The sequence below is a fragment of the Aspergillus neoniger genome, assembly GCF_003184625.1.
Source record: "Aspergillus neoniger CBS 115656 unplaced genomic scaffold BO87scaffold_9, whole genome shotgun sequence".
NCBI lineage: Eukaryota > Fungi > Ascomycota > Eurotiomycetes > Eurotiales > Aspergillaceae > Aspergillus > Aspergillus neoniger.
In genome coordinates this window covers 811361-838504 of record NW_020291137.1, presented here as the reverse complement: position 1 = coordinate 838504, position 27144 = coordinate 811361, and the positions used below count along the sequence as shown (strand labels likewise).

At 49.8% G+C, this 27144-nt stretch overlaps 9 protein-coding genes across 9 annotated transcripts; 3 read left to right on the top strand and 6 right to left on the bottom strand.

The window, feature by feature from the left end:
* Window positions 1-953: 953 nt before the first annotated feature.
* Window positions 954-2152, top strand: BO87DRAFT_384957 (uncharacterized protein; the record flags this gene model as incomplete). The annotated part of the gene is made up of 6 exons (XM_025624703.1): window positions 954-994; window positions 1239-1275; window positions 1399-1419; window positions 1494-1672; window positions 1765-1966; window positions 2129-2152. 6 exons carry the CDS (start codon window positions 954-956, stop codon window positions 2150-2152), a joined length of 504 nt encoding a protein of 167 aa, XP_025482001.1.
* A 977-nt stretch (window positions 2153-3129) lies between these two features.
* Window positions 3130-3462, bottom strand: BO87DRAFT_424160 (uncharacterized protein; the record flags this gene model as incomplete). Its single annotated transcript, XM_025627212.1, has 1 exon — window positions 3130-3462. The coding sequence occupies one exon, from the start codon at window positions 3460-3462 to the stop codon at window positions 3130-3132; it is 333 nt and encodes a 110-aa protein (XP_025482000.1).
* A 3734-nt stretch (window positions 3463-7196) lies between these two features.
* Window positions 7197-7679, bottom strand: BO87DRAFT_424159 (uncharacterized protein; the record flags this gene model as incomplete). The annotated part of the gene is made up of 1 exon (XM_025627211.1): window positions 7197-7679. The coding sequence occupies one exon, from the start codon at window positions 7677-7679 to the stop codon at window positions 7197-7199; it is 483 nt and encodes a 160-aa protein (XP_025481999.1).
* A 759-nt stretch (window positions 7680-8438) lies between these two features.
* On the bottom strand, window positions 8439-8786 carry BO87DRAFT_424158 (uncharacterized protein; the record flags this gene model as incomplete). The annotated part of the gene is made up of 1 exon (XM_025627210.1): window positions 8439-8786. One exon carries the CDS (start codon window positions 8784-8786, stop codon window positions 8439-8441), a length of 348 nt encoding a protein of 115 aa, XP_025481998.1.
* Window positions 8787-10519: 1733 nt separating this feature from the next.
* BO87DRAFT_453531 (uncharacterized protein) lies at window positions 10520-11613 on the bottom strand (the record flags this gene model as incomplete). Its single annotated transcript, XM_025628541.1, has 4 exons — window positions 10520-10891; window positions 10942-11005; window positions 11266-11559; window positions 11609-11613. The coding sequence occupies 4 exons, from the start codon at window positions 11611-11613 to the stop codon at window positions 10547-10549; spliced, it is 708 nt and encodes a 235-aa protein (XP_025481997.1). The 3' UTR covers window positions 10520-10546.
* Window positions 11614-15489: 3876 nt separating this feature from the next.
* Window positions 15490-17369, top strand: BO87DRAFT_374868 (glutamate dehydrogenase). Its single transcript, XM_025622889.1, has 3 exons — window positions 15490-15766; window positions 15847-16409; window positions 16462-17369. Exons 1-3 carry the CDS (start codon window positions 15721-15723, stop codon window positions 17233-17235), a joined length of 1383 nt encoding a protein of 460 aa, XP_025481996.1. The 5' UTR covers window positions 15490-15720; the 3' UTR covers window positions 17236-17369.
* Window positions 17370-18293: 924 nt separating this feature from the next.
* On the bottom strand, window positions 18294-21552 carry BO87DRAFT_457468 (putative MFS monosaccharide transporter). The gene is made up of 4 exons (XM_025628806.1): window positions 21203-21552; window positions 20998-21129; window positions 20476-20944; window positions 18294-20426 (listed from the first exon to the last, which is right to left on the bottom strand). Exons 1-4 carry the CDS (start codon window positions 21344-21346, stop codon window positions 18505-18507), a joined length of 2667 nt encoding a protein of 888 aa, XP_025481995.1. The 5' UTR covers window positions 21347-21552; the 3' UTR covers window positions 18294-18504.
* A 594-nt stretch (window positions 21553-22146) lies between these two features.
* On the top strand, window positions 22147-24650 carry BO87DRAFT_241180 (PPN1 endopolyphosphatase family protein). Its single transcript, XM_025618835.1, has 3 exons — window positions 22147-22485; window positions 22543-22629; window positions 22693-24650. Exons 1-3 carry the CDS (start codon window positions 22360-22362, stop codon window positions 24562-24564), a joined length of 2085 nt encoding a protein of 694 aa, XP_025481994.1. The 5' UTR covers window positions 22147-22359; the 3' UTR covers window positions 24565-24650.
* BO87DRAFT_374866 (RlpA-like double-psi beta-barrel domain-containing protein) lies at window positions 24523-26088 on the bottom strand. Its single transcript, XM_025622888.1, has one exon. It carries the CDS (start codon window positions 25595-25597, stop codon window positions 24737-24739), a length of 861 nt encoding a protein of 286 aa, XP_025481993.1. The 5' UTR covers window positions 25598-26088; the 3' UTR covers window positions 24523-24736.
* Between the last annotated feature and the right edge of the window lie 1056 nt (window positions 26089-27144).

Sequence of the window (27144 nt, the reverse complement as noted above, 5' to 3'; positions counted from 1 at the left end):
CTTACTATAACTAACTACGGGGGGGATGGGAAGTGGAGTGGGAGGTGGGTTAGGGTAGGTTGGGTTAGGTTAGACTAGACTAGTAGGTTGTCGGATACTATGGGAGGTATGTTGTGGTTGGGTTATGTGGAGGAGGATTTTGGAGAAGGGTATTGTACTATGATGATGAATTATATTAAGCAGTGTATATACACAATAAAATATAAACTATGGTATATTCATACCTACAATATGTAGACAATGAGACGATGAATCTCATGTATACTTCCTATATAGCGACGACGATGTACCTCTGAGTCGAGGAGACAGAATCCATATGGTATTAACGCCGGAGATGTCTCGGATTACGGATGTATTATTACCCCCACTGCTGTATCTGACAATGGTACATAACTTACGTTACTGTCTTCCGGTACTGATGTATCGGATCTGCCTTCCTTACTAATCTGATGGAGTAGATAATGATTGATACTGTGTATTTCATAGATCTAGTTAACTGGTTATTGGTATGGTGTATGTTACTTCAATTTATCAATGTGTGTATATAATTCCATTCCATAGTACTCGATGGCTGTAGTTTTCCCAAACCAGGATGACTGCTGAACCTTTCTGCATCAGCATAGTCTTTATTATCACTGGGTGTATCCAGAGACATTCCAGAGTTCTCGTGAGAGAGAAGGATATCTCTTCGTTACCTCCTCACCAGATGCAGCGTTCCTGCCGAATCGGGTAATCAGTACCTCTTCTCTTTTCTTCTACCCTTCTACATGTTATTAGGAAGCATCTCTTAGCGTGATACAATCAACAACAAATTGAACTACCTTCTGCTTTACCTTCGTTTTCTTCTTCATTTGCATAGAAATAGAACCCGTTTGCTCCAGCACGGAGCAATGTGGTAGCATGTCTTCCAACGATCCTCGCGTCTGACTGGTTACTGGAAGTATCCCTTCGTAATGTCTAACGAAGTAAACACTATGGAACCGCCAAGTGCGCGGTATCTTGTCATGATAATAAATATGCATTCAGTATTATACAAGTATTAATGTGTCGCAGGTCAATAATAACACAGGATTTGTTGTATTACTATACAACAAAAACAGGAGATGATACAGGGGATAGTTGATCTAACAGAATCTTTTCAACTTATCCTGTCTTATGTAACGGATCAAGGATATTATCCATATCAGTGAATAAGATCTTTACTTCAGATCTTTAATATTATATTTATCATGGAATAGTATCTCTATCTCTTCAAAACTTGACGCTGGCAGGGTGGTATGTCCTGGCCGATACACGTCTGGCTTCCCAGTAGCAGGCATGAGGCTTCCCCCGTGAAATATCCCAGCTCTGATCAGAAAAATGGTGAATACTTGTCTAATACTATATATACTCAAACAGGTATATTCCTCACCCCACATAGTAGATATATCAGTATCTGTTAATAATATAGGATCAGTCTCGGGGATTATTATTAGAATCTCTATACTGTCTAGATCCATGTTGTCTTCACCTCCTTCGCCTCCCTCCTGTTTGGTGGGGACGTTCCCGTCTTCCGCGGCCTTAGCCACGCACACGACGGCGGATGTAGCGGCGACAGCGCTGGGTTTCGATATGTACGCGATCAATTGCCCCTGTCGCAGCCTGATCGGACATTCCCCCAGGTTCGCATAGGGTAACTGTGTTGTCGCTCGTGATGAGGGCGCCGGGGAGGCTGCCGAAACAGCACCAGAGCTGTTTCGTCTATATGTCTGTTGTCATTGACAGTCTGAAGAACATAGAAACAATCAGCAGAGACAGAGCACCGATATATGTTGTGTTTGCGGGGGGCGCCGCTTTCTTCTACCTTGTCTATGTTCTCGATGATCTCCCGGACTTTCTTCCAGTGGGAAGACCCCTCGATTACAGCATTGATGTCGCAGGCCAACCAGCTCTCCTCATTATCTGGTGTGACCCCCTCCGTATCCAGGTAATCCTGTGTGCTGGGAATATCAGTTAACTACCAGCTATTCTCCCGCAGGAGATGGACGAGCCCAGGAAAGACTATATTAATATAGAGGGCCTGTGTCATGCTCTTGAGTCTGGTCATCTGACAAGTAAATAGCATTAACTTTCTTTATTTTCAGTTCAGGAAAGTCAAGGCAGTGCTGGCTGAACCAAACAGATTTCTGCAACCGCTTGAGGAAGTTGATGTGCAATAAAATGACACCGAGGCGTAATAAGACCTCATTAAACTCAGAGATCTCAGGCCCAGTGTACTGGTATACACTGTTAATCTATATCAGGGCTTTAGCGTCATAGTCGCGAGTGCACAGATCCTTGCACCACTCCGCTGTCTTAATCAGCCGCACAAACGCCGCCATGTTCCTTGGCGAACTCAGGCAGGATATCACTAACAGGAACCAGTAGGCGGGGCCCCAACACTCCGCTAACGCCTGTAGCTGTCTGACAATAGGCGACAAGTTATTAAAGCTCGCATAACACTCATTCCGAAACATCCGGGCCACCAGGATTCAATGGCACTGAATAACAGAAACCTGAAGAAAAGTTTTATTATTCTTTCTCTGTGTGTGCTGATATGATAGCATAACATAGAGAACAAAACATCACTCATAGATCCCGGTGGTGATAAGAACCACGAGGCGGCCGCAGTCATCATGCGCAAAATATTGCATTAGCTGACGCCACTCCTCTGCTGGACTCATGTCTGTCCGGTCAAGCTCGCGGGTGGCCGGTCTTCCACTATTCAATATTCTGGGGCTAGAACTGCTGGGACTGATTCCCATATTTTACCCATTCCTCCCAGGTCGGGATATTCAATTAACGAGACTTTATATATCCCTGGAGCACGACTATTACACAGATATAAAAATCATTAGGATTAACAGTCAACTCCCACTCCGGGATCCAGTTTCTAAGAAAGAAGGCTTTCACAAAGGTATAGTTTGTGCCCCGGCGGATTTTGGAGAGTATTTAATTTGGTGTGCTCAGTCAGTAGAGACATCAGATAAGGAGATCTGTATCATATCCGCAGGGGGTATTATCAGGCCTGGTATAGAGCTTGGCGCAAACTCATTACATAGTAATCTCAATCCATCTCAAGGTCAGCACAGTCATAATGGTCATGAGTATCTACTGGATTAGACAATTAGCTGGAGAGTCTGATGCGCCTGAATCGTCCGAATTGTCTGGAGAGTATGATGCATCTGAATTGTCCGAATCGTCAGTGCCACGCGGGCCATCTTTCTGCTCGCAATCATGGACAGAAAGGTTTTCGAAGCACTGCTGCGAGGTGTTCTCAAGCCAATCTCCAACCGGATCATGGTTCTTCGACACCTCGCCCGGTGAACGACGTCGGCCAAAGAGCCAAGGATAAGAGATGGGCGTATCTGCAACCGTGCGGTTTATTAGCTCTTCAACGGACGGTGCAGATCGAGCGGGCTGGACTGTCCAGATCATCTCCATTCTTGTTGGCAGTACGGAAGCGATCGGTAATGCCAGTTTCTGTCAAGTGGAACAGCCATGATAGCTCGCGTGTGAAGATTTATAATCTCCCTTACAATATGAGTAGATGATCCGATAACCAAGGTCGTCATATTATGCACTCCAGGCTTCGAAGCTTGCGAGCATGATAGGAACAGGGCTCGACAATGCTATATAAGCGAGGCATGGAAACAATAACGTCATAGCCCTCGAACGAGTCCTCGCCAACACAACTATCTGTGTCATCTAGTGTTGGAAACAGATCCTGCGCAATTTTTTGATGGTAAACTGATGAACAAAGTAGCATACCAAGACGGTAGCTTACCTCGCTCCATTCCGCTGAACCATCGCCATCAAGGTAGCGTTCACATGTACAAGGAAACAAACACGGCTGCTGGTCTGTAGATGGGCTCTATACTCAAATGCTGAGAAAGTGGACTGTTCATAGTGACTGTGTCGTTGGCTCAGTGAAACTCGCTCATAGATAAACTGGCTAAACTCATTGTCGCCGGGTTCGTTACCACCATCAGTAAATGCAGCTAACTGCAGCATGGTCATATATGTGAGTGGCAGTATTTCTCTAGGGCAACTCTTCCGGTTGCTGCGATGTTTTCGAGCAGATTTTACCCGTACAATGGCCTCTTTCACAGGACTGTCAGTCGCTTTTCGTCCTTGTAAGCAGTGGGGTATTTATGGAGAAAACCATTCCTCGCAGTCCCAGCCCTATTACAAGTCAATGATGTGAAGCTTCAGCATTAAGCCCCATGCTGGTTGACTTATATGTTAGCAGCCACCGTTTTCGGTGTCGCCAAATCTTCACACACTAATGTAGTGTGGAATTTTTCAACAAGTGTAATTTCTCACTACTTGTTCCAGTATGCATCGTACGTCTCATGCTCCTCTGGAGTAAACGGCACTTCATAGACCTTTCTCACCATAGGCGGGGTGTCACGTCCAGTGGTACGCTTAGAGCCAATCGGTACTGCTCAGGGCATGCTACTTCTGACCATAAGATGTTTCAGTAGCTGTTTCAACCGAGCTGCGCAGTTATTGTCATTGATGGTCCGCGGGAGGATGTGATGAAAAATCCCAGTCTCCTTGCGGTACCATTACCCCGGTATAGGGGAGAGTTAGTCTAAGATTAGAAGCAGCAGACAACAATACGTTCCCTAACACCAACGCCCATTGAAAATGTTGGACTGTGGGTAACCGGAACGCGGAACGCCAATGTCTTCAGCTCTCCTACAGCATCTCTTTAACACAGTGCCCTGATAGCGGCAAGAAGGTCTTTTCTGCCAATATCTTCTGGACTCCTTCGATAATGTGTTTTGAGGCATCTGGACACCCATTCTCTGCTGCCAACTTGGCCTGATTTTCCTTTGCAAAGCAGAGAATAGTGTGAAGTTCTAACCCCCAGCCGCAGCAACGCACGGGTTCGTATCTTCTTCAACCATATCTGATACCAAGCCTCGGAAGATCAAAAAAAACTGGTGCCAGGTCATCCTGTGCTAGGAAGGGCAAGAAACGAGTATAAAGCCAAGAAAAGCTTTTAGCACATGTGGCTAGTTCCTCGCATTTTCTCAGTTCCTCAGCCAAAGTAGGTTTAGCTCTTTTAACACGAATATATACCTTTTGAAACCCACCTCTCGTACCAATACTTGCACACTAGCACGACCTGCGTTAGGTCATGCTGTGACAAGCAGGCCAGAAGACATAAGGACGATCTCTGCTGGAAGACGAATGAAACAGATTCCATATGCGATGCGCCGCGCCATGCTAAATTCTTAAGGCTGTGTGCACTGGCTTATATTTTCATCATCGCTCAGATAGATCTGATTTATCAGACTTGCTAGATTCAAATGCGACCTTCCAAGGCCTGTCGTAGTCGCTGCCCTGAAACGTTCGCTCTGGACATCACCAGTCACGATCACATCTCACACTTGGACATTATCTTGCTAGACTGATGCATCCATTTAAATGTATAGTAAAAGCGCAGCCGGCAGTGGTCCGAGGAGCCACAGAAGATATGCAGTGTAGCGTGTTGCTCCAGGATTTTGTCAACTCTTGTCTAGTCCCGGATAGACAGAGATCCAGTAGTTTCCCAGATAGTTTTAATGTATACATTAGTGGCGAAGCAAGTATGGTGTCTGTCGCTAACGGGGAGTGCTGCGATTCCGTACATAGTCTGTGCGATTCGTGGCACACTTAATGGGTGCCTCGCAGATCAGTACTTCTCAAACGAATATCCATTGCCGACAATATTGTGGTCGAAAGGTAAGCCCTCGCCCAGGAAGACGATGAGAAGACCATTGCGAAGGAGATCTTGTAGGGATGATCTTAGCCAGAAGAAACCCTAGAAACGGGACGAAGGTATTGGGAGATGGATGAAGCTTTTATTGTGGGCGGGTTGTATCCTCTGGCTTCATTTTGTGTTCGTCCGCAACGCATATGTTCTCTTCGGTATCTGTCGCTCCTTGATACAGGCCTGATTTTTTTTATATAGTCGCTCTGTTAATGTAAGGTTGATTTTGAAGACCGCATGGCTTCCACCACAATGACTTCATGGATATAGATATGGACCTGGCAAATTTTGGTTATAAGGACATTCGCCTGCCGTTTCATGGGCTGTTAGTGGGTGAAGGACTTTCGCTCTACACCATATATGGGGTAGATATATATAGTAAGTAGAGGGTGCTATTTCGAAGAGTGGAACATGATATATATATGGGAACACCTGTGAGTTTCGTGGATAGGTTCTTCATCTAGTAATGCAGTTGTTGTTGGACGCCAGATTAAGGTTGCATATGCACAGTCATGCCGATGAGACAGATTATTTCTGTGTCCTTCCTGGAACGAACGATCAACCATCAAAACGAAGATACTTGAACCCAGTGATCTTTGGACAGAATCTCGATTCCTCTCGGCCAATATATGTCCATATCCATATTCATACCGCATTGATTTCCTGTTATCATCTCGTTGATCATACCATCTACCAAACCAGGCACACGATAGATTCGTTGCCTGTTTGTGCTTGGTCAAGGGTTTCTTCTGGCATTCATCAAGCGATATAATGAACAGAATGAAGTTTCAGCTTCGTGTGAAAATGTTATATCTCCCAAGGTTGCTGCTGCATAAGAATTGCAGCGGGCTGTAGGGCACATCGTAAGAGCATCGTCCGCGTCTTTACGTGGCCCTGCCCGAAGGGCCCCGGACAGATGGTATAGATGCTAAACTAATGCGAGCACGATACACGCTGCCAGTCTGCCGCGGCACCTGAAGCACGCAGGTTGCATTTTCCAGCTGACATGGACCCAAGATGTAAAGGAAGAGATGTAAACGAGAGAGGCTGACAACAGCACGAAGAACTTCGAGCAGCCACTTCTGTGCATTGAACGTCTAAGTCCAGGCCATTTGCATGGCAGATATTTGTGGTACCCCATGTCTCTATTTCGATTTCTCTGCTGGAGTCCAGCCTTCCACTGAATGCCCAATGGCCGGGGGGGGGGGGGGGGGCAACAGCGACGAGATTGGTTCTTGAGACATCCTTCGATGCTTGTTGAGTGGTCTTCCGATCAGTTCCTGAGAGACATGCCGATGCAGGACATGCACAACGTAGATATATCATCTGCACGAGACATTCTCGACAGGAACACCAGCTCAAGGGTATAAGATGAACAACCGACGGATAGCGCAAAGGTAGTAGCCGCTTAGGGCTACATTGTAGAGAGGGTGTAAGAAATAAGCCAACGTTCATACCCAGCCATCAGTAGACCACCTCCTTCAGTCGCTTCAACGAGATAGGGTGAAAGGTATAATCGCAGCCCATGGACCGTTTTGGTCACCGCTTGAATATGACTTTGCGGAGCGGCCTCAGCATAGGCCTCTGGGTTGAACGTAGTAAACATGCCCCCATCTTGTTCCGGCCTTTCCCAGAACACTATAGAGAGCTTCAAACTGCTTCTTATGACGTCTTGTCTGTCCCGACGATGAAGTTGGCTGTGGCTGCTAGATTCAAATTGTAGGGCGAGGCACCAATGTCTGGGAATTTTCACGCCCCGATAACCTGATACTGGGGTATGGAAAGGGCACCGAACGTAGAACCGGCTCCGCAATCCAGCGGCGTTCTCGACCAAAGAGGAGCTGCTGCCCTCTCCAGGGAGGAAGTCCTGCAGTACGGCTGGGTGCTCCGCGGACATTCTGGCGAGCCCGCTTGCCGCAGGCAGATCCACGAATTGGGACGAAGCCCAGACTGCGATCTTTACCCGCTGCGCGATAGAACGATCTCACTGAGCCTTAGGAGTGCCCGCGGGATACGGGGGTGGTCCGCAAACCCAAGCACCCTTGGTGACCGGGGCGGCTAACACATTCGAAATAATCACGGTTTCGCCCTTGCATAGAGGTAACAGGAGTGAAGCCCACCTCAGGCAACAGAGGCTGCTTGTTATTAGCCTCGCGCGTGCACCCGCGGGAGGGGATAACTTACCGCGACAGCAGGAGCAGGTGCCGCAGCAGAAGACGGAGCCAAAGTGCACTATTCAGATTGTCGTTGCTCTGCCAATGCTAGCAGCAACAGGGCCCGCAGGCAATGCCTCAGTCGTCCGCCAAGCAGTTGACTTTCCCATACTGGGTATACCCAGATGAAGAAAGTTACCGAATAATTGGAAAGTAGTAACCGGTTGGACACAGCTGCTTGATCGTTCCTCGAAGAGATGGCGCGGAACGACGATGTTAGCTGGGACTTCAGATAGTCAATCTGTTCGTAATACACATGTCCGTGCTTCGTACAGCTTGATACCATATATATAGAGATCGCTGGTATCTGGAAAGCCCAATCAAGGGGAGCTTTACATGGTGATGTGCCAGGCGATATTCTTGCTATCAGCGGCCACATCTCCAGTACTTTTAACTCTTGACCATATATCAGGGCACGAGAAACAAGCACAGAGTAAACAGACTCAGAATTTCTGCTGCTTCTCTACGTAGGTTTGCAACCTGTTGGCGGGCGTGTTGCTGGAACCCCGGTAGCAACGGATGGTCGATGTTCGACAGTGAGATATTTCACACCCGCCGCGACGGCCGCAACACTGCCGGCACAAGATCGATTCTTCCCCATCCAGGATGCACTCGATGTCAAAGGCGACCTGCTCCTCCATTCCTTGAGGCTTAAAGTTGCGCACAGCGGTTCGCAGACAACTCATACACCACAACCAACGAGGCTTGATCACCGTTTCACGCACGGCTCGCGATCTACCACCCGCATTGACGCGGCGGCGACGGCGCTGTCCAGCCCCTCTACCCGCCATGATGGACAAAGTAACGAGTATGACACGTAATACCGACGAAAAGGAAGCGAAAGAGATGCGAAACCACACTGGATCGTCAATCGATAGATAGAACACGCAAGAAACGATGGAGAATGGATGAAACGACTGCAAGAAGCGAACGATACGATGCCGCAGCACCAAAAAAACGACGATCGCGAGGTAGAAGAAGAAGAGGAAGAGAAATATCATGAATGAGAAAAAGCGTAGGTCGCCTTTCGACTTCGTTCTCGTTATATACTAGTTTGGTAAGTGGGATTATGCATGTCTCATGCCACTTCAATGGTCAGTCGGCCGGGAAGCCTGAAACCATGATCGGTGGACGTGATGCTCTGAGAAGCTCCCAATTCAAAGTGGCCACAAGATCCGGGATAGCTTGTGGAGTAGGGGTATCAAACATGTGTGTGTGTGTGTTGTGACACAAGTTCTGGAGGTTTGACCCTGCAGCGTTAACATAATAACTGACGGGAGACATGTCGCAATTTCTGACAATTTGTCGTTGTTTTCGTCAACCATCGCATATGGATCTGAGGTCTTTTGAGTCTTGTTGAGCATGATCCAGGTCGATAATACCCTTTTTATGTGCTGTACTGTCCAGAAGGGATCAACCTCGTCCACATCGCGCGGGATAGTATGACAGCTAGACATGGCGGTCATGCAGACACAGACAGCCCTAATGCGCAAAAGGCCAACGAGGATCGGTCATTGTGTGAAAGATTAATGTCACACGTCTATTTGAAATTTGTCATAGCAGTCACAAAACCGATGATGCGTTTTGATTGTAGAGGAATTCCTTTTTCTCTTGCTGCTAACCAAGACAAACGTTTTGTAGATGTTTGAGGCAAAGCATCATACAACATTAACATTTTTGTAGATTGATATCAACGCAAAAACGATCCAGCCTGGACCAGATGCTGGGAGAATAATGATTCATGTTTACCCAGATCTGCAATAGTCTGGCCATCTGCGGTGGCAAACTTCCAAAAGCTATTCCCCATTTCTGGCTTAGAATAAACCGGCTCGAAGGCTTGCGTTACTATTGCGCCTGTAGTGGTCGACACCTTGGGGAGCAAGTCGGTCGTCCATCCTACTTGGGTGGACTCGTCCTTCATTTCTGCCTCCTTAGGCATCTTCGGTGGTACTGGTTTGGCTTTTAACCTCCTCATATTCAGTATTGTAGAAGGATTGTATTATCAACATGGGCAGCAGGGCTAGCAATCTTGAATGGCAGACGATATGTTCTGGCTCTTGTTTCAGGGTATATATCTTGCACAGCCCTAAGCAGTCGTCTGTCGAAGGCACACAATCATGTCAGCGATATTTGGTGCGTGTCTTTCTGTTGTCTAGGGCACACATGAGCCCTCTCTTCAGCTTGTGAGTACCACATTAAGATGGTCACGGGCCTTAAGGAGAACCGTTTCGAAGAATTATCGACGAGGACAAGACACCCGGGGTCTTCGCTTTCGGAATACGGCAATTTCTGCAGCAGACTTCGAAGATAGGGGTTAAAGAGGTGGTGCGATAGGTATCCACTGTGCAGGTATGGCTGTAATGGTCATGAGTTCTCCATGGTTCTCCTTTGCTCGCTTTATTCAACAGCAGTTTCCTGTAAGTTGTTCAGTTGATTTGTCAATCCTTCCCACTGTACAGCCCTCTCCACAGGCATTTCTATGAGATCTGTCTTTCTCAATTCTGCGGTTCGCTGATGCTGCGGCCCCCCCCGGGGGGGGGGGAATAATTGTTCATTTTCGGTTGTAGGAGTCTATTGTCTTTCCCAGTGCTAACCGTGCTAAATGCTTGTCGAGGGCAAGTTGCTCGCATTCGATTTGGGTATTTTGGAAGACATATGCGAACACGACTTTGGCTCTCTGACCGATCCGATGGCACCGGCCAAACACCTGTTTGTGGTTCGTACTGCACCAGTCGGTCTCCATCAAGATTACGTGTGCGGCGCGGGTGCCAGTTGTACCGATGTAGATTCCAATTTTGCAGGGCTTACCGATACAGAAGTGGTAGCAGAGCGAGAGGATCGTTATATTAGGACATGTTGTCTGGACGAGTTGAACATGGTTGTGGTGCTTGTTGTTCTGTAGGTGATAAGAATAAGCACACAGTGGATAGCATCTAGTCACTGTACTGAGAAATCCCATAGAGAGCAAGCCCGACCGAGAGTTGGCCACTGATACCACCAAAGCCGCATTCTATGAGAGTAGTCGCTGTCTCAAGAGCAATATTTACAATTTGCTCATCATTGATTCTGCCCCTCCAGTAGCCGACAAAAACCACAACCACATATGTAGCAGGAAGTCAATTTCTCGAAGGCTAGGAATATCCCATCGATCTCTGGAGAAGCGCTCAATTGGAGAGGATTACTCGCAGACCATGTGCTCTCTGGTGGTTGGGCAGCCAAGGTATGCTCTTCTTATAGGGCAAAGCAAGGTACTAGCTCGACGGAACATACCGGGTTATTCCATTGTCGGTGCTGTATCTCGGAATCTTCCACCTGGCGAGGGTAATGCTCTCGAGCGAGAGGTGGGATTTTCTTGGCTGTTCCTCAAGCCTATCTTTGCCACCGGACAACTGTCGCTCAATCCCAACGTCCGCGTTCAGCTCAGCTGCGGATGCGTCCCGCTCCCTCTGTAGCCGGAGATACTTCGTTTCCCTCCTCGTCTGACTGCGAGGGTTTTCGTCCGAATTCTCGTCATCCAACGCTGAATAGTTTGTCCAGGACGTTATGTGCTGATACAGAACTGCTCTATGTTGATGTCTGGTTATCTGATGTTTCATCCGATGTCTTTGCTAACCTCATCGGGTTACCCGCTTAGTAGAAGCGAACTTTGATACCGACCAGAACGTCTGGATTGTTTGGTATAAGACAGTGGCCTTATTGTGATAGAGTTGGTAATGGCTACCGGTTTGATTTGTCTAATTTTGATGATCTTTTATAGGCTCTCAGCTGAGGACCTGTGATCTCTTGAAGCAAATCATCTGTTTGCGCCGTTGATACAGTTAGGCGCCGGAGATCTTCGGGGACCGTTGGCTTGTCTGAGATGGTTAAGCCATCTTGAAATGGCCTCTTTCAATATTTCTTTCATGGCGATGTATATATTTTATACGCGTGGCTAGCTGAGAGTTCTTCGAGCAGGCATTGGTGTGTCTCTCTCAGTAGTTCTATGTCATCTAAATCCAGGGAATAATTATATTCAGGAGGTGGAATTGCGAAGACGTACATCTAGTCTCGGATCATGCTTGTTAGATGTTACAGACGTTGTAGCCAATATCTTGCCTGGTTTTGAACCTCATATTAGTTAGTCCAATGTGCTTTCCAGAAGGGCCTTTCATCTCTCAGATGATGACATGTGCCTTCTACAGCTGGGGTTTGCATCAAACAATCATCTGAGATAGTTTGAAACGCGCCTGCGGTTGTATATAAATATATATTCACGTCAGGAAGTATCTGACCAGGGTATTTCATCATCCAGCCGGATGATGCTATTATCGAATGGGAATCCAGACGAGTGGCATGTTTGGAGGCGATGCTGGTTTACCATTACCATCAAGAACCAGAATGCTGGTAGAAAGAAAAGTAAGTGAAGGACTCAGACATGCCAGACAAGCTTCCTAAATTGTTGGATTCCGTCCGAGAAAGCCTCCACATATTACAAATGGCCACATGTATGTTTCTGGCCAGTAAGCTGGACGAATGAAGGGGACGAAAGTGTCTTCCCCTTATGTCTCGGGCGAATGCTATCGGGGTTGTCCGGCCGGGTGAAGATTGGTATCGAGATCTTCAGTGGCTAGGGTTAAGCCTTTTCTGTCGAGATGACTTTTATGTATGATAGTGGCTGTGCATCTTTATCAGGACCCCCTTTAGGGTCCTGTATCCAGCCTCATTAAATCACGTCCCAGATTTCCGGGTTCGGAATAGGAAATGATCCCTTTCACGAAGGTGTGCTTAGCAGTGGTATGTCCACTATCCCAGTCACAACCACAGATCAAGTTCTTCATCGGTTTCAGGAGTTAGGATATATACTATATTGAACGATTTCCCATTAGTGATTGCACCAATATGTTTGTAGCTTTGTATACCCTTGGGATACGTACCAGAGTAAGTATGATGTACTTTTATAGTGAACACACCCGACATGGTCGATATGATATGTCGAATTTTCTACCTCTTCCTCGTCCTAAATAGTTCCGATGGGCCTGTTGAACATTTGGCTATCTCTCCTCTGACACATGCAAGGTTCAACTTGGTCATGGATGATGAGCGAGTGGGAACCGGTTTTTTGGTCATATCGAGGTTATACCCTCGAAGAAATTGGTGTCCAAGACCTTTCATGCGTAGGATGGTATGTAGTATAAATTTATTCTTTTGGCCTGGTCTGTAAATTAGGGCAAGCCCGCTCGACTGTGGCAGGGTGTCCATTCTTCGGCTGCCTGTCTTCGTAGTCTCTAGGCAATGGGATCGCATGATCGACATAGGAAGATTATAGTGGATTGTTGATGGACCATGTATAGACAGGGAATATAAAGAGTATATAAAGTAGGGTTATAGGCTGATAGTCCGTTCTGTGGTTGAGGATATCATATAGAGTCCGGATCTTGAAGGGGATGGAGATGGAGAAGAGGAGAGAGCAGTGGGAGGAAATAGAGATTTTTATACACCTACTTAGCTGGAATATTTAATATCAAAAGGCAATTGAAGCAGTAAACAATCGAGGATTCATCATCCCCATTGATAGATGGATGGATGAATGCCCTAAGAGTCAGGCATTCAACTCCCGCACAATGTGACTACGGAAGGAATCGGATTCACCCATACATAATTACATACACAGGCAGCACGGACAGCACAGACAACAAATCAAAGGTTAATCCTGCTAGCAGTCACATCTCTTCATCATCAACCCCATATGTAGCAAATAGTTCATCTGAACCAGACACCATGAACAGCACCCCAGATTCGAACCAGACCAACCAGCGAACCATCCCCGGCACTTAAACCTTCCCGTACCGAGTCACCCCCAAACCCACGCAGCCCCCACGATGGCACAATTAACTTTTTCCTCTCACTTCCACCCAATCAATATGAATAATGACCCATCAAGCATCATGACCAACCTGCGCCCCTCGAAGTATATCAGAGTTGGGGGAGGATGCATTAGTCCGCTTGGCGATCTTCCAACTAGCATTCCGGGATGTGGGGAGAGCAAGAGCCGGCGTGTGAATCGTGATGCTTTGTCAGTGTGGATTGCTGATTGGCCCGGGGCAGTACGGCAAGGATTAGCGAGGCAACTGATAGGCAAAAACGGGTCCCACTCCATGTTGGGTCGGGAAACTTTGACATGCAACGGCAACACGGCGCTACCACATTTGTAAGTGATTATCCTACTACCCTACTTAGTGACTATGTAAATGCATCAAGTAAGTCTAATTCAATGGTTGAATAACCATAATTAATTATAGGAACCATTCCAACAAGTTTAATTAGTTTATGCCCTTCTTGATTGAATCTCCCATGATTTAATTATTCGATTACAGGAATTCACATGCATCGGGGACCTCCAATTCCAAGAAACTCATCCAAGAGAAGTTCCCGACACTGCAATCATTCTCTACCTACCAGTCACTATTTCCAAGCATTATAGGCAGAAGATTAAATCTAATGGGACAGTGATGTGACACCGACATCGCCTGGACTGGTTGGCAACCAAGTGTATTCCTGTATTCCCTCCTATGAGAAACCTACTTAGACTGATTCAGGCTCACCGGTGAACTCCCCATGGTGGTCGCATGATCAGACCGCCCAGTGAACCGTGTCCGACCGTGACAACGCTTTAAAGTATGGGAATCACCGTGATTGCCGCCCATTCCCCCACGTCGGGGCTCACCGGGGAACATGGGGAGAGAAGGCAACGTGTCTGTGTAAATTCAATGTATAGTGTCCTAATTTCGGAGGAATGATCTCCGGGGAGGGGGTGACGAGGGGAAATAGATAGACAGAGTGAAGGGGGAGAGAGAGGGAAGATGAGGTTGTATTGGCTGAGTGCAGAGGATTTGACGATACGAGTAGGTAAAGGAAATCCGGACATCTGATAAGCACCTCCCCGTGCAGCGGGGGGAACCAGGCCAATAGGAGAGGAGTAATCAGGTGATCCGCCAGTCTGCAGGATTTCTTGGCGTGCAGGCAAATGCGAGTTTCTCTCCAGATTCCAACAAGTCTAGATTGCGACGGCGTATTGCTTATACTATAGGGAAAAAACTAAACTAATGGATTCCGAGGGAAAAGAATTCTTGTCTGGCTTGTACCAATGGCTCATAATAATGAAGAGAAGAATTTTCTCTCTCGCTTCGAAAGCAATTAAAAAATCCTACCCTACCCTACCCTAATACTTCCGTTGCCACCCGATTCCTCCCGATGGCAGAGCGGGCAACTGCCATTGGCGGGCGGGCCAGCGGATTCCCGCCGATAGATAACGGACAGATTCTGTGACCTCAAAGTATCGACTAACAGCCCGAACTTCGGCGCCACCGTTAAACCCGCCCCGGAAGCCGGCATCATTTGCCGTCTGGGGCGTTGCCAGGAAATGCCCGCCTGCAGCGGAGACTCCCTAGACTACTTACTATACAGTGGATGGCCTGAGGGAGGGGGGGGGGGACTTTATGTCCGACTCCGGCTGTTCTCCCTCTCATACTATCCACTCCCTCTATTCTGACTCTCTCCCCGCCCTCGCCCCTCCCCTCCTCGAAAACATAAATCGGCCTTTCCCCCTCGCCATCTTCTTCTTCTTTTCTCCCTCTCCCTTTCTCTCTTTCTTCTTCAGACTACTTCTCTTTCTTTCATCTTTCTCTATATATTCCTGTTTTCTAGATACCCCAGTTAAAAGTTCTCTCAATCAATCCTCCCTTCAAAATGTCTAACCTTCCTCACGAGCCCGAGTTCGAGCAGGCCTACAAGGGTACGTTCAATTGTCCCTCCTTTCCGAAAACTAAAGAGGGAGGAAAAAAAAAAAAAAAATCTAACATCAATCTTCTTCAGAGCTTGCCTCGACCCTTGAGAACTCCACCCTCTTCCAGAAGAACCCCGAATACCGCAAGGCTCTCGCCGTCGTCTCCGTCCCCGAGCGTGTCATCCAGTTCCGTGTCGTCTGGGAGGATGATGCCGGCAACGTCCAGGTCAACCGCGGTTTCCGTGTCCAGTTCAACAGCGCCCTCGGTCCCTACAAGGGTGGTCTCCGTTTCCACCCCTCCGTCAACTTGTCCATCCTTAAGTTCCTTGGTTTCGAGCAGATCTTCAAGAATGCTCTCACTGGCCTGAACATGGGTGGTGGTAAGGGTGGTTCCGACTTCGACCCCAAGGGCAAGTCCGACAACGAGATCCGTCGCTTCTGTGTTTCCTTCATGACCGAGCTCTGCAAGCACATCGGTGCCGACACTGACGTTCCCGCTGGTGACATTGGTGTCACCGGTCGTGAGGTCGGTTTCCTCTTCGGCCAGTACCGCAAGATCCGCAACCAGTGGGAGGGTGTTCTCACCGGTAAGGGTGGCAGCTGGGGTGGTTCCCTCATCCGCCCTGAGGCCACCGGTTACGGTGTTGTCTACGTATGTCAATCCTTTAACATCAAGTCTTCGAATACAGTACTAACGATAACAGTACGTCGAGCACATGATTGCTCACGCCACCAACGGTCAGGAGTCCTTCAAGGGCAAGCGCGTTGCCATCTCCGGTTCCGGTAACGTTGCTCAGTACGCCGCCCTCAAGGTCATCGAGCTTGGCGGTTCCGTCGTCTCCCTGAGCGACAGCCAGGGCTCCCTCATCATCAACGGCGAGGGTAGCTTCACCCCCGAGGAGATCGAGCTCATTGCTCAGACCAAGGTTGAGCGCAAGCAGCTCGCCAGCATCGTCGGTGCTGCTCCCTTCAGCGACGCCAACAAGTTCAAGTACATTGCTGGTGCCCGCCCCTGGGTTCACGTCGGCAAGGTCGACGTCGCTCTCCCCTCCGCCACCCAGAACGAGGTTTCCGGCGAGGAGGCCCAGGTCCTCATCAACGCTGGCTGCAAGTTCATCGCCGAGGGTTCCAACATGGGTTGCACCCAGGAGGCCATCGACACCTTCGAGGCCCACCGTACCGCCAACTCCGGCGCTGCTGCCATCTGGTACGCCCCCGGTAAGGCCGCCAACGCCGGTGGTGTCGCTGTCTCCGGTCTGGAGATGGCTCAGAACTCTGCCCGCCTCAGCTGGACTTCTGAGGAGGTTGATGCCCGTCTCAAGGACATCATGCGCGACTGCTTCAAGAACGGTCTCGAGACTGCTCAGGAGTACGCCACCCCCGCCGAGGGTGTCCTGCCTTCCCTGGTGACCGGATCCAACATTGCCGGTTTCACCAAGGTGGCTGCCGCCATGAAGGACCAGGGTGACTGGTGGTAAATGCGAAAGCCGACCCTACGGCTTATGTCATGACGATTATGCAGTTTGATGTTCCCTTTCAGCGCGATGGATAGAGGCGCCGGTGTTTTGGTAGTTTTAGATGGATGCATAATGATATCCTTTTCAATCCATAATCCATAAATCTTGTAGTTGCATATACCATTCTAATCGTAGACAAACATTCTCAAACTCACAATCATCACTAATGCTTGACGCATGCATCATAGTCCCACTATATGCACAAGCCCATGGAACGCAGTTCACTAGTACTTAGTTTATCCTTCGTCCTATCACATCATGACCGAAAGTCTAGATACGACCATATGTACATTGCTCTGCATGATTGAAGTAAATCTCACGAGTCATGTCAATTACCTTAATCCATATTCATTATTCACACCGGGTAACCATGAATCAGCCAAATGCCCAGTCCTCATCCTAATGACAGTTCTTCCTTACTAAGTCCTGATCGACTAGTGATTAGCTGAGATGACAGTTCTGAAAAGCAATGCACTTAACGAACTCTTTCATATAACGGCAGAGGCTGTTGTGATCCCCTCACGAGATATGCCTCCTAAGACTATTCGTGTCTCTCCCCAAGACTGCTTATGATTAATTGGGTTATGGGAGAGTTGGGGGTGTTGGAGATGGCGTCAAGACCACGTGCATCTACCTAGCAAGCAGGAAACTAGTACCTCAGTGTGTAGTCAAGTCTATGTCGGAATACTCCTACTGCGACTTATGATGAACGTTACCTTTTCTTCCCTTTCCTTCCTATCCGTCCTATCTTATTCCTGTAGCCTCCCAAATCTGGTTGGTCAATGCAGTCTTTGTTTGGTCATGAGGTATACTACTTACTTAGTAGGCACAGCTTCACTCCTGTGGGCATACAAGGGTCTCTCTCTCTCTCCCTTCCCCACTAACCCTAATTGTTGAGTAGATTGTATCTCGGGTGTATTTACTAATGTTGTACTATGAGGTAATCGTAGGTAGTAGCGTTGTTACTACTTCTCTCAGGCCTACATTATCTCTCTGATTACTCTTCATCAACAATGGGTATAATGTCAGTATTAATAAATGCACTAACTACTTCATCATAGCTAGTTCGCATATATGCAAGTATATATGTACAGGACTCCAGCAATGCAACAGCCAACTCCACGCTAAAACACAATCCAAAAGTATAGGGTATCATGGCAAATCTCCTCCCGTAGAGATAGTCAAAACAACAATGGTATAGTAAGATGAAAGAAGAGAAAGGAAAAAAGGCTAATCAGCCCGCTCTGCACGCTCTCCCCCCTGCTCTGGCCATGGCGCCAATTCATGCATCAATCCTCCCGACGTCTGCTTCGTGTGGTCGGCTAGCTGCACCGTCGGCAACGGCTCCGACACTACGCTACGCCGGCGCGAGAGGACCCCACCCACCGATGGGTTCTCCTTTTCGCGCGCCATCACGTTGGCTTTGATGCGACTGCGTCGGCGGGGATGCCGCAGATGCTCGTTTGGTACCGGGTCCACTTGCTTCTTGGCTGCCGGTACTACGTTGAGGTAGATGGGGAAGATGGCGCCCGCGCTGAATAGCGCTACCAGCACGCAGTAGGAATAGCGGATCCCGCCTACCAGCTCGGCAGCGTACTGCGCGAACGGGAAGAAGGCACCGCCGCTGATGGCCACTGTGAGCAGTACGGTCGCAGTCTTGGTGTGTCGACCGGTGCCGCGGAGTGAGATGGCGAAGATAATGCTGAATGCGCCGCTCTCGAACAGATACACCATCATAGCCATGGCCTCGGCGGTTCGCCCGGTCATTTGCATGCACAGGATGGAGAAGAGAATCATGCCGATGTAAGAGAGCATAAGTATCCAGCGGGGTTTGAGGAACCATTGCAGAAAGGCGGCGAGAAAGCGGCCGATCGCGAACACCGTGTGCGCGACCGTGAGCTGTTCAAAGGGACTGAGGTAGGACAGCGGGTGCACGGCGCGGACGTAGCTGTCGAAGCTCATCGAAATCACTTCTTGGCCGGCACAATAGAAAAACTGAGACCACACGCCGAGCCCCAGTGTAAGCCAGACCACGGGGACACCGGCGACAGTGGCCCGGTTGTCGGCGCGGCGGCGGTTGGCCAATTCCTCGAGATCCTCGTCTGATGCCTCTGGAATAGGCAGGTAATAGAACGCGAGAGCGAGGAGCACATCAAACAGTGCGATGCCCAAGTACGTCCACTGCACGTCAACTAGAGTGCTCACGTCGGTTACAGCTTTGAAGAGAACCTTCTTGGCCAGCAGCTGCGACACGACGCTGCCGATAGCCTGCACACCCTGCGAGATGTTCAGCCGAATCTCCGAATTCTCGAGCGGTCCGCATAGTGCAATGAACGGATTGGCGGCCGTCTCGAGCACCGCCAGTCCACTGCCCACAATGAAATTGGACACGATGAAACCAGGGTACGAGGTCAGTACGGCTGACGGCCAGAAGACCAGAGTGCCGCAGGCGTAGATGCACAGCCCGGTGATGAAGGTGCACTTGAACCCCCAGCGCTTCAGCACAACGCCCCCCACACACGTCGGCGCCACCAGATACCCCCCAAAGTAGACCGCGTGAAGACCAAACGACTGCCAGATGTCCAGACGCAAGATATCCTGGATCTGCTCATTCAGGATAGCCAGCAAGCCGTAGGCAAATCCCCATAGGAAGAACAATATGGTCGTCAGCGCGATCGGCGCGATGGACTCCTTGTTGCTCAGCTTCAACATGTTGGCCGGCTTCTTCATATTGACAAAATCGAAGAAGGTGATACTTGGGGGATACGACGTGGTGGTGGTGACGGTGTTCGTTCGGTTCTCGACATCCGGAGGCGCCTCGGGCGCGGTGGTCAACATATCAGCCAGATCCACCCGGGCCGAAGCGGCCTGACTGCTGCGACTCTCCGAATGCGACGGCTTATTGTCCTGTATAGCGGACTGCTGTGAGCGCGACGCGCGCCGGGCAGTAGGAGGCCCGGTGATGGTCGGGAGCTCAGGGGGAGGATCGGGGGCGGGCAGCGGAAGGTCTGTGGCCTGGGAGCTCCCGTCAGTGTCACGGATCAGCTTGGGGATGAGTCGCGCGACGAGCGGCTTGAGACTGGGAACACAGGCACAGATGACGGAAACGTTGACTTCTATGACGGACCACATGAATGAAAACGCCCCGTACCCTGGGGCGATCAGCAGGAAATAGGGAGAAAGAAAGGACAGGGGACGTACAGCTGAGGTCATCACCCGGAGTATCCTGCAGATGGACTTGTTTCAATGCGATCTGACGTGAGGTGGCCGCATCTTGAATGTAGGCAATGCGAATGACGTCGACAACGGCGACAAAGAATCCAAAACTGAAGGTGATGACGAGGATGATCTTTTGTTTGCGCGGCAGTCGCATTTGCGTAAGAATGGGATTGGGCAGGAAGAGAATGGCCAGATCAGTAACAATGTTGACCGGGGACGAGGACAGGTATAGAGTTAGGATATCGATGCACTTGGCACCCTCGGGCAAGGGATAGGAAACGGCGGCGCTGACGGGACGGCATTGGAAGACATTGACGAGGGTCAGGGCGAGACCGGCGGCATTGACGACGAAAAGGGTGACGTAGTTGGCCAAGCGAAAGACCTTCTCGCCTTGGGTGAGGGTTAGGTAGAAGACCAGAATGGAAGTTTTGACGGCCATGAGGGCCGGGTTCTGGGGCAGTCAGAGGGGAGCGATGGCGGAGGAAGGAGTCCCGGGCGACTCACGTAGAGGACGGTGAAGGCATAGTCGGCGCGATTGAGGCCTGCGCGCTGGTCCTCGCGAATATCGGAATCGTGCAGACCCAGACCTTTGTGGGTGGCATAGAAGAGGGAGAAGGAGAAGCCGAAGTCGAGGACCTGCGGGAAGATCGGAGATGAGGAGCTGACTCAAGACGAGAGGAAGGACGGGGAAAAGTAAAAAAAAACGTACCCAGGCCAAGAGCATCAAATAGTCATGGAGGGCGACCTTCTGGACAATAAAGATACGGGAGATAAAGCGCAGGGCCACGAAGACAGTTGCGATGACGAAGAAGACGATGGAGACGGTGAGAACCTCGGGCCGTTGGTCTTGCATGACGAAGTTGGGGCGACAAGGGCGAAGAGGGAAGACGAGGGGGGACAGGGAGGTCGGGCCATGATCGGATCAAAGCATGATCTTGGAGATGATATATAGGGAGATAAAAAGAGGGAGAGGTTATAGTGGAGAGGGAGATTGTGTGAGTAAAATGGTGGGAAAAGAGATGAGGTGAAGAAAGGGAAAAGTGGATGCAGAAATTGAGGGGAAGCGGAGACAAGAGAAAGAAGAGAAAGTCAAGTCAAGCCTGGAAGGTTAAAACTAAAAAATACTAATACTAATTAATACTAACAAAGTCCCAGTGTTTTTTTCCTTTGTGTGCGTGGGTCCCCCGGATTAGATAATAGCATTATATTAGTTGGTGATGATATTATGGTTTGATTCTGTTCAAAGGATCCAGGAATACGGTTAATTGGGACGATCCAAATAGCGAAGCCGACGATCGGCGGCTCCTCGCGTGTTGCGCCAAGATTGAAGCTGTTCGCAGCCATTCTTGGATGGTCTTGGAGATGTGCTGGACATTCCAGTTCCTCAGCCAGCCGGCCTTGAATGCAGGCTAAATTGCATAGTGGTCGTCCATCTTGCATGGAGTATGCAGAAATGCCCGTTAATAATTAGATAGTAAGCAAAAGAATATGAAAGGGGTACCAACAGTATACCACCAGTTGATTGATTTGGGTATACTGCAGGGGACGGGAGATGCATGGGATAATAACTATCCGTTTAACTTACTTCTTCTCTCCCACTATTTCTTCAACTATTCATAATCCCCGACCTTCCCAACCCTAACTGCCCAATATTGCTACTGATATGGCTGCATCGCATCTGCATCTGCCAAGTACCTTAAATAACTTTGAGTATCATCCACCAACTCAATTCTCAGTCCTTTCTGCTCTGCTGACTCCCGCCCGGCATCACATGGAGCCCTTCAAAATGTCCCAATTCGACGCCCGGCCATCGCCAGGCCATAAAACCCCGACCAGCAGCAACAGCAGCAGTCAGTCAGTCCCTCAATGCAGTATCTTCTCATGAAACCCGCCTTTCTGTTGGCCGTCCTAGCGACAGCCACCACAGCGCCAACCTGGACCCAGATCATCTGGCACGACATTCAAGCTGCGACCAGCTGCACTGCCTGCGAGGTGACTGACTGACTGTTCATCCAGATTGTCATGGACCACGCTGATCTGCGCCCATAGACGCTGCTCAATTCACTTCAACAAGCATCTCAACTCGGTCCATCGACCCTCCAGACCATCCTCACCGAAGTATGCATGTTAAGCAAGGTAAATAATAAATACTCTACTACCGTCTCCACCTCGGACATTTCACTAATCTTATCCTCCCAGATCCTCGACGCCGACTTCTGCACCGGACTCATAGGCCCCCAAGTCCCCAGCGCATACTATGTGCTTCGTCAACTGTCCATTCCATCAGACACCGCGCAAACCTTATGTGCCAGCGTGTTGGATTTGTGTCCGTATCCGCCGATTCCTCCTATCAAACTGACCTTCCCTCCCCCATATTTCCCTATCACCACCGCCACTACTACTACCCCAAACAACTACAAATATGACAACATAACCCTCCGAATCGCCCACATCACCGACACCCACGTCGACCTCCAATACACGCCCGGCACAAGCACCCACTGCCGCAAGCCCATCTGCTGTCGCCAATACCACGCCCATGATGCCCCAGGCCGGTCCAAAACCCCATGCTCAACCTGGGGAAGCCCACACTGCGATCCTCCACTACGACTACTACACAACATGCTCTCCACACTACAATCACAACAACCACACCTAACCCTCTTCACCGGCGACATCGTCGCCCACGACATCTGGAACACAAGCCAGACATCAGTGCTAGCAAGCTTCAACGCGACCAACTCCGCCCTCCACACCCTACTAAACAACAACAACCACCACCCAATCTACTCCGCCATCGGAAACCACGACACCCACCCCGTAAACATCTTCCCAGGGAGTCTCAACATCCCAAAAGAACTAAACGTAGAATGGACCTACACCGCACTAACCACCCACTGGAGAACACTCCAAAACAACCCTACTTTAAAAACTACTACATCCGGCGCATACGCAACAACACATACCCTCCCTCCCACATCACCCACACAAGAACAAACCCAGCCCCCAAACCCGAAAATAAAAATAAAAATAATCTCCTACAACAGCAACCTCTACTACCGACTCAACCTCCTCTACACGACTCCCATGCCAGTCGACCCCATGGCCCAGTTCACGTGGCTGATCGACGAACTCCACACTGCGGAACAAGAGGGGGTTAAAGTCCTTTTGATAACGCATATCCCTATCTCGAGTAAAGATACTTTACCTGCGTATGCGAATTCCCTACGGGAAATACTCTATAGGTACAAGGATACAATCGTGGGTGTGTTCTGTGGTCATGGACATGTTGATACGTTTGGGGTGTTTTATCGTTCTCATTCTTCTGGTATTAGTAATGGGGGTGCTGGTAGTCGGGATAGTGATAGTGATAGTCATGAGAATCAGGGGCACCGGCAAGGGAAGATCACTGTGGAGAACAACAACATCAACGAGGTGACAGTGGAGAAAGGAGAAGTGATAGGCGTGGAGATGATGGCGCCGGCGATGACGCCTACGTCGGGGTATTCTGCTTTTAGGGTGTATGATGTGCAGTTTAGTGGTGGTGGGGATGGTGGTGGGTGGAAGGTATTGGATTTCGAGGAGTATGTTGCGAGATTCCCTCCGTTTGTACATGGTCTTCAGGGGGGTAGTGGTGAGATAGAACCGCAATGGTTCAGGTATTACTCTGCTATGGAAGCTTACGGGAAGTATGTCTATCCTAATGGGGCTGGTATCGGTACTAATGGCATTGGTGCTGGGGCGGAGGCTGGGGGCGGTGCTGCTGCTGCTGCTGCTGCTGGCATTGGACCGCACTTCTGGGCGAAGCTGACGGATGTTATAGAGACGGATTGGAATGTGTTTAACCAGTATTGGGCCAGACGGACTAGGGGGTACGATGTCTTAGTTTGTGGGAGGGGGTGTCGGGAGAAGGAGATTTGTCGGCTGAGAGGACAGGATTGTCAGTCTAAAAGGGGGATGGACGATGAGGCTATTCCTACGGATGTGGGAAGGGAAGGAAGCGCTCTGGCAAATTGGCTAAGACAGGTTCAACAGTCTTATTCTTCTTCTTCTTTCTCTTATTCATTCTAATCGTGATACATACACGTCAGTCATACTGCAGATAGATTCGTCCCCAGGACAATCTAAAGAATGTGTGTGTGTGTGTGCTAAGGTATAAACAAGAAATCAAAATCATCATATCTAAATCAGTCAATCAACGAGTGACAAGAAGGGTAAAATATTTCCGTTCCATCCCGGCCATCTACTGAATGTACCACTCCGCGCCTGTCAGGCGTCCCTCGGACTCGGTACCGAACTTCTTGAACAGCTTCTCCGACAGGTCGATCGACACATCGTCACAGCCCATGCACTTGTCCCAGACGGTGCCGTAGTCGGTCACACCGTTGTAGGTGATCTTCACGGTCTTGCCGCAGTCGCTGTCTTGCATGATGCCATGGGGAAGCGCAACCACCATGTCGGTGTTGCCGTTGCTGGTGATGCCGCAAGATCCCAGTCCAGCCACATAGTAGGTCAGATCACCCGTGCAAGGAGACTCGGAGGAGCAGCTACCGGAGTATCCACTGCTGCTGCCGCTGCTGCCACTGCTGCCGCTGGAGCTGGAGCTGGAGCTGGAGGCCGAGGTGGTGGCCGCAGCGGGAACGGTGGTAGTGGAGGGGGTCCAGGCGGGCTCTTGGCTGGTAGTGGAAGGAGTCCAGACAGGCTCCCATTCACTGGTGGAGCTGGAGCTGGTGGGGGCAGGAGTCCAGGCGGGTTCCCACTCACTGGTGGAAGTCGAAGTGGTGGAAGATGCGGGCTCGGGGGTCCAAGCAGCGCCCCAAGCGGTGGAGGTAGAGGTAGTGAAGGAAGAGGGCTGGTAGTTGACGGATTGCTCAGGCTGGCTGTTGCCGGGCACCTGGTATTGAGATTCGGGGGTAGGGCTAGCGGCAGCGGATTCGGTAGGGGCAGCGCCGTAGATGGTGGTGGTCACGTCGACAGTGGTCCAGACGACGGAGGTGACGGTCTGGTAAACAACTTCGGTTGAGCGCTTCTCAACAGGAGCAGCAGAGCCAAAGGCGGCAAAGAGAGTGCCAGCCAGGGCGAGAGACTTGGAAAGAGGAGCCATTGTAATGGATGTGGGTTGTTTGATATAGGATTGTGGTGGTTGTTTGGTGGAGTGATTTGCTTTTGGTCGACAATGTAGGGTCACTGTTTTCTTTTGGAAGGTTTGATGCTCTGGTCGACAGAGGAGTCTAAGGAATGCGTACTGCACAGCAGTATAGAGCAAAAAAAAACCCAAGGAATGAGGGTGGAAAGAAGGAATGACCGAGCGTCAAAGAGAGGACGGACTGTGAGGTGGAAGAGGAGAGGGAAAGAAGCAGGTGAGAAACGAAGGAGGGAGAGGGAGAGTATTTGTATTGGAATTGGAGCCAGTGGTATGTATGTATGGATGGATGTATGGTGTGTATGGTACCAATTGGTATGGGGGGGTGAATCACCGTCGGGATCCACCGCACCAACAAGTAACAACACCAAAGAATCCATCTTCCTTACCCTCACTCTCTGTCTCTCAATCTCGCTCTCTCATGAATGAAGCCTAGACTCCACTTAGTCCAATTACTTTTTTGACCCCCCCGACCCACACTCTTTCTTTCCCTCCCCCCACCGCCAACAGCTCGTGAACCCTCGATCTCCGCCAATGCCCGTTAAGCCCTTCACTGCCCGACCCTCACCGGTCTTCCCAGGGCAATCTCGTCCTCCATGGTTGGCAGTGGTCGGGCGCGGCCCGGAACCAGCGCAGCATCCTCCTCGGTCTGATTGGGGAGCTCTCCCTCGTACCTGACGCAGCCATCTCATCTTACAGCTGTTACCATTGAAAGAAGCAAATAAAGAACACGCAACAGAAAGTCAAAAAATACTCTACTTCCAGGCACACACCAATCTGGCAGGGTCTGGTCGGAATCCTCGGGGTCAGGCCCAGTAGTTTGGCTGATTGGCGGTTCGCATTGACGCCAGTGTCTCACCAAGCCGTGCCTGGATGGCACAGACACCTCTCACTGGCTGAACTGGGGCCAGAGTGGGCAGTTGTTCTTCGGATTGACTTTTGAGTAGTCTGCTGGTGCGTTAGTTCAGCCACGCTCTACCGTTCCTTGCCTGCACTGACTTTTTGGTTGGGGAAATTGGGAGAAACCGCCTTTCAGCTGGAAGCGTGCGGTCATGTTGCCTGCAGGGCTCTCTTTTCCGCTTCCTTCAGGGGGATCAGCGTGGCAATCCTTGGGTCGTTCCGCCCAAAAGGAGGGAAATTGGCGGTGCCTGACCACTAAGCCACTCGACACGAGAATACTAAATGGTGTTTTCCAAATACACAAAAAAAAGTCGAACTAGACTAGGCTGGACGGGACTGAAACTACAACAATCAGGTGCCGTCATCTGTTCAGGTCCAGGTTCAGGTTTCACCGGGCCGAATGTTGATGTGGCGAACTCGGCGGGTCTTGGAGCCCATCAAAGGGAACACGGCCTATTGAAGACCAAGTTGACGTGTCGCACATCCAGGCACCGACCAGTCACATCTCGTCAGCAGCATCTCCCCTTCGCTTTGTACACAGTCCATATTTCGTGTGGTGGGAGGAAAAGAGGGGAACCATCGTTTGTGGCAGGGATGTTGCCCTGATC